General features: G+C 55.9%; 1 protein-coding gene across 1 annotated transcript; it reads left to right on the forward strand.

The window, feature by feature from the left end:
* Positions 1–645: 645 nt before the first annotated feature.
* TRAVEDRAFT_24023 (uncharacterized protein) lies at positions 646–5,873 on the forward strand (the record flags this gene model as incomplete). The annotated part of the gene is made up of 12 exons (XM_008045775.1): positions 646–802; positions 840–938; positions 1,016–1,147; positions 1,202–1,276; positions 1,333–1,680; positions 1,761–1,792; positions 1,851–2,417; positions 2,497–2,997; positions 3,062–4,741; positions 4,846–5,301; positions 5,363–5,669; positions 5,773–5,873. The coding sequence occupies 12 exons, from the start codon at positions 646–648 to the stop codon at positions 5,871–5,873; spliced, it is 4,455 nt and encodes a 1,484-aa protein (XP_008043966.1).
* Positions 5,874–6,440: the final 567 nt, after the last annotated feature.

The following is a 6,440-nucleotide window of genomic DNA, read 5'->3' on the forward strand; positions in this document are numbered from 1 at the left end:
ACACATCGCTCAAGACTTAGAGGCTTCGACTTCCTCTGCGCATGCTCCGGGGCTCATTTCCGGGTCGCTCCAGAGCATACACGAAGGGTCATGGACAGCGGCCACTGCTGCATCTTCGGATTCGCTGACGGTGCCGGCATCTCTATCTGGACACGGCGGTGAGAGGGATCCTGGTACCATGGCGCAACGGTGAGAGCAGTTTGATATCTCAAGAATTTCGACCATCCTCGTAGCTGTATTCAGCGCTCTCTATGTGTACTGCCGGGCCACTGGACTGGTATAGTTTCGAGGTGCGGCACCGAAGCGCTCAAGGCTAGAGGAGATGCCCGCCTTCGGCGGGGATTAATTAATAAATATTCATAAATTTCGGGCGGCCCTACCACTATAACTAGACTGCCCCTCGGGGGAGTCTAGCTATGGTGGTAGGCCCCCTAGGTCCTGACGGAGTTCTAAACCTAGGACCTACCGGCCCGCGCGGAACTGAGTAACGTGCAATGAGGGACAGTCACGAGCGAGAAATGGAGAACGCGTCGCGACGCGTTAGGGCGCTTAGAGATCTTGTCTCCTCGCCTTCACGCGACTCCTATCGACGTCTCTGCTTCTTACTACCCTACTTTGCTGTAATTACTATCATAAACACTTACAATGAATCGCCAGTCGCCTGGAGAACAACCGAAACGACGCCCGGGTCGCCCGAAGGGCTCAAAGAACAAGCCAAGTGCGAAGAATGTCGGACGTCCGCGGAAAGACGGGCAACCACCGCAGAAGCGTGTTCGTACAACGCAGGAGGAGCAGCGTCTTGGTAAGACATTGCTACAGGAACATCATTTCTTTTAAAGCTAATATGCTGCATGTCTCGGAAGAAGCGGACAATGCGACCACGTCTGCGGCTGTCACAGAGTCACTGGAGGATGAGGATAATGAGGACAACAGAACATGTAAGTCACAGCTTTTACTCGCAGCTTGTATGCGCCCTGCGATTTTGGTGTTCTTACCTTGTCTGTGTCGCATTTAGCAAGCTTCTTGGAACGCCGGGCATCATCTGCGCCCGTTCGGCCCACCGCCACCGTTGCTGTTAGCACGGCGGCGCCAGCAGCTGCCACATCAAGTGCGCTCGTCTACGCCAGCACGGAGACTCCTGCAGATGGTGTGTAACTTCCATATACTTCATATCAATGTATTCATACTTTGTGATACATAGCGGCGATCCCGCCGTTGACTCAGGTTGCGGCTACGACAGTGGTAGATTTGCCTGAATGGTATGCGAAGGCCCAGGGTGAGTTCATGCACCGTTCTATACACTTTGTGCTAATCTTCATGCTACACCGCCAGATAATCCATATGGCTCCGACATTGCACTCGCCGAGCCACTCTACACTATCGGAGGCGAGTTTGACGACAGCGATGATCGGTCATATGTTGCCGCAGACGAAGACGACCTCGACGATGAATTTCGTGCGTGTGGAGATGACGATGCCGAAGACGACTTTGCACCTCCAACGACCGAGGTACAGGGAAAGGCGGGCGAGGGAAGCAACACCGGGACGACTTCGACATTGCCAGCCAGCCGTCCGACGACCTCGCGCTCGAGCATGCCAATATGGCTTGCAAACGAGTATGCCCTGGTCCGTGATAAGCTGAAAGGCGAGATTGCGGCCGGGACAACGAAGTCGTCCATCGGTATGCCATCATGTTATCGACAAGCCAGCTTTTACGAAGCGAGCCCTGTGCCGTTTCTCCTATCGCGTCTTGTCTTCCAGGTGGACCCAGCAGTCTTCTACCGCCCACGGTGGTTCGTTTGGCTCCCGCATTGTCTTCTCGGGGATAGGTTGCCCTGCCCATCATGCAAGGCCGCCGGGCGGCGTACTACCGATGGCAAGGTGGTCTTCTTGCAGCAGCTAGGCTGGGTAGACAAGCCTCGTCGGGTCGTCGATATCGACCACTGCGAATACATCATAGGGTATCGCTACCGGTGCGGCAACAGGGAGTGTCGCCACACCTACCGCAGTTGGAGCCCGGCGATCCTTGATGTGCTCCCCGAGTCGCTTGCAATGCAGTTCACCTTCCGGCTCACCTACCGAAGCGGCCTCACGGACCGTCTCACAGGCCTTCTTCGTGACATGTTCCGTGTCGGCATTGGAGCAGAGACATTCACATCTGTTGTCCAGTCACACCATTACCGCCGCTACGACCAGCTGCATTTGCAATACCTCGAGCTAGTACGGGAACGTCGAGAAGGGAACATGAGCAAGTTTCTCGCCAAGGTTGCTCCTTTTAGCTCGTTCTCTGACCGCGCGGGCTATGCGGGCTTTGTGCCATCATCAATGTACTTCCGCAAGTTCTACGATACACTCATCGAATCGTGGGCGCCGCAAATTCAGCAACATACGGCTATGTTGTCAGCGGAGATCCTCTCTGTTGATCACAGCTTTAAGGCACGTGAATCGCGCTGCTCTGACTCTCACGTTAAACTCATCATAACTTTGCACACTGTAGGCAATGAAGCGCCTCGCCCGCGTTCATGGAGTGTCCGTATTCCCGGGACTCCATTCAACCGTGAACGAGTACGGTGAGATTCGTGCCATGGCGTTGTCTGCGTCGAAGGCCCACGATCAGTACATCCCAATTCTGAGCAAGATACCGACATCGTTGCGGCTCTTCGGACATCGCCCCACGCAATGCATCTTCACAGATAACGTCCGCGCTGACAAGCTACAGCTTGAAGCCGCCTTTCCCTCTCTCCGTGATGGCGTCTCCCCCATACCCACCCTCTCAGACCTGCCACCGCTCGCTCTTCCCCCCGGGTGGACCTCGGCCATCCTTTCCACCGTACAGCAAGTTAATCTACGCTTCAACATCATCATGAACCATCGCACGAGCGATTCACTGGCCACCGTCGCGTTTGACATGGAGTGGCCTGTAGATACGTCTAATGGTATACACGGCCGTGTCGCCCTAATCCAGATTGCATATCAACAATCCATATATCTTATTCAGGTGAGGCTAGGGATCTTCATTCTCGCTTGCTCTTTTAGCCATAACTGACAATATTGATGCACAGACATCTTCTTTCATAGAGGACGGGAAAATCCGACTTCCCTCCTCCCTTCTGACATTCTTGCGCTCGCCCCTGTACCGCAAGGTGGGCGTCAACATCGGCGCGGACTTCAAGAAGCTCTTTGCCGACTGCGGCTTCTCTCTCGGCGACCCTGTGTTTGCAGGACATGTAGAACTAGGAGCACTCGCAGTTTCACGGAACGCGGCCATGCGCAGAGGCGTCGGTCTGGCAGACCTTGTCAGGAATGTGCTCCGCCGCTCGCTGAACAAGGATCCCAACATCCGAGTCAGCACACGCTGGGCGGACCGCGAGCTGCTCCCCGACTTCGTTGCATACGCTGCCCTGGACGTCTATGCAGTCTGGGCTGTGTATGCCATACTAGGAACCATGGAGACTGCTCAGCTCGTCACCACCGATTCCCCAGGAGGTAGTCCTGTAACGCTCTATGCGTCTGACGGCCGGGAAGTCGCCTCCGGAATCATAGCTCTCGACCGAGTCGACCAGCTGAATGGGATCAAGGTGACCCCAGCGCGGACTCTAATTACAGTGTCCTCTGTGCGCGTACCTGGCTATATGCACCCTCCAAGTCTATCTCCTTCCCACTCCGCAACCGCGCTCTCTGCATTTGGAAGCCCGCCCTTCCAACTTGTCGTCTTCTCACGGATGCTCCGGACTGCCCCTGCTTCCCCGGACGTGGTCTCGGCTCACGCTCGTCAAGCTTCGGATCTGGGACCACCGTCCGAGTCAAATCCTCTCCCTGTCCCACCGCCCACATCGACCGGTCCCCCGCCGACGGTTTCTAACACGTCAACGCTATCTCGAGCTGCGGCTGATTTGACAAATGCAACGTCTACCTCCAAGGCTATCCCTTGTGCCGCACAGTCAGAACCGCCAACTCCCGGTGCCACTGCCACAAACGAGTCCGTGATCAATACTGGCCTCCTCGACTCCCTCAATCTCTCTGACCCTCTCCCGTTGTTGTGCTCCTGCAACTCCGATGCTGACGCCTGCGATGCATCGTCCGGGGATCACGCGCAGAAGGAACAATCTGTTGAAGAGTCTCTGACAGATCCAGATGCGGAGGCGGCGCTCCGAGTGCTTCTTGCGCAGTACGACGAGCTTGACAGCGCTACCCTTCAGGCAACACGCTCTCGTGTTCTGGGCGACATTTTCCACCTACATCATCAGTTCCCCATATCGCAGCATCATGGATTGCGGCGCCCCTTCTCGCGTGCTCTCAGTGCGGCGCTCTTCATTCCGGACCGCGAGGACAAGGCAGCTGTCGAAGCTGTTCTCAAGCAGCGTGGTTTGTCATATAACTCGAAGATCCTTTCAGATCCTGCATGGGTCCTCCGCCGTGTCCGCCGCTATGTCCCCCCTCCGGAGATTCTCCTTCCCCGGGTGACGGCGGTGATCAAGACATATGGTGCGCTCAAGGACTCCGTCACCGGGCAGCCACTGTTCAACCAGCGGGCTTGGGATATTTCGGCCAACATCCTCGAGAACGTTCGTATGGGCTACTACTCCGATCCGCCCGGTTTACAGCTCTTCTACCAAATCGGACAGGACAAGTACGGGCTCACATTGTACCGCTGCTGCCGTGGAACCAACGACGTTGAGGGGGGTGTCCATCAGAACTTGATACGTCGCTTCACGTCGTTCAACATCTCCCCTCGCCACGCCGTGAATTCTTTACTCGACTACGTCTTTACTCACAACTTGGAGGCATGTATTTGGCTATGACTCGGATTATTGTACAGCACATGCTGATTCCTATTTATTCCCAGGTCGGCACGCTCAATCGCACCGGGCGCAAATATCTCGGTCATTTCGACATCCCACTGAAGAACCGGACTGCTCGCATACTCGACACTCTCGCAGCTGCAGAGACATTCAGTTCTCAAGTCCGGCATCTGCGCAGTGGCTGGGTTAACGGCGACGACTACACCCGTGCTGATGAGGTGTTTGGTATCTTGCGGTTTGATGAGAACACGCAGCAGCGGCTGGGGATGCTGCCATACAGTCCCGATTTTGTCCGGGACACCCGCCCTCGTCACGCCTACCTCAGCGAGAGACAAGGTACCCGCTTTGCAGTCTTACCAGTGCACTCGCGCGACGAGCGGGACTTGTTCCACCTCCTCGTTGAGACCGCCACAGTGACTACGGCTGCGACGCAGCCAAACTGGGAGAAGTTGGTGAACGTGTGGGCGGGACATGCAGACGGGCGATCCATATTCTACAAGGTGCGCATTTCAATTAGTTTCTAAAACATGACTTAATTTACGACGGCCGACTGTCAAATAGCTCCCCGAACAGTTGAAGTCGTACTACAAGACCTGGCTCGACTTCTGCAACGAGAACAACACCGTCGCTCTCAACGTACAAGCTTGCAAGCGAATTCGCACACTCCTCAAACCTTCTACTCGTACTGCCCGTCCAGTCTCTCCTGTGCACCCGGTTTCTCTTGACAGTGCCATCGTTGTCTCCCCCGCGCGGCCTTCTCCGGAACCAGACACCGATCGCTGGAGTATTCAACAGCTTCTGGCGCGCCATGAGACGGTCCAATTCGCTGTCCAGTACCGCTATGGTGACCGCCCCAGTGTTTCCCCGGGTCAGCATGCTCAAGGCTCGAGCTTTTTCACTGCGGGGACCGAACAGCCAGTGTCACGAAAGCGACCCGCATCTGCCCTTTCAGAAGGGATCTCTACTTCCAGCTTTGGCCCTCCGACTATCCCGGCTGCCCGCCCTCCCCAAAGGAAGCGACGAACATGCACGCGCTGTCACAGCGATCAGTGCCCCGGGAGGTGGAAGGTGACAAAGTGTTCTGCACCCGCCGCTACAAATGTGGCTATCGGGTTTACGGGACAACTGGTGTCGCCTTCAGGGGAGACCTTGAGAGGCAGCCCAGGCGCCGTAGGTACGTCGTACAATGCTGCCACGATTAGACTGTACTCCGGACTGATCAAGCATTTGTTAGGGGCATCACACATCGCTCAAGACTTAGAGGCTTCGACTTCCTCTGCGCATGCTCCGGGGCTCATTTCCGGGTCGCTCCAGAGCATACACGAAGGGTCATGGACAGCGGCCACTGCTGCATCTTCGGATTCGCTGACGGTGCCGGCATCTCTATCTGGACACGGCGGTGAGAGGGATCCTGGTACCATGGCGCAACGGTGAGAGCAGTTTGATATCTCAAGAATTTCGACCATCCTCGTAGCTGTATTCAGCGCTCTCTATGTGTACTGCCGGGCCACTGGACTGGTATAGTTTCGAGGTGCGGCACCGAAGCGCTCAAGGCTAGAGGAGATGCCCGCCTTCGGCGGGGATTAATTAATAAATATTCATAAATTTCGGGCGGCCCTACCACTATAACTAGACTGCC

This window comes from Trametes versicolor (assembly GCF_000271585.1).
Source record: "Trametes versicolor FP-101664 SS1 unplaced genomic scaffold TRAVEscaffold_13, whole genome shotgun sequence".
Lineage (NCBI taxonomy): Eukaryota > Fungi > Basidiomycota > Agaricomycetes > Polyporales > Polyporaceae > Trametes > Trametes versicolor.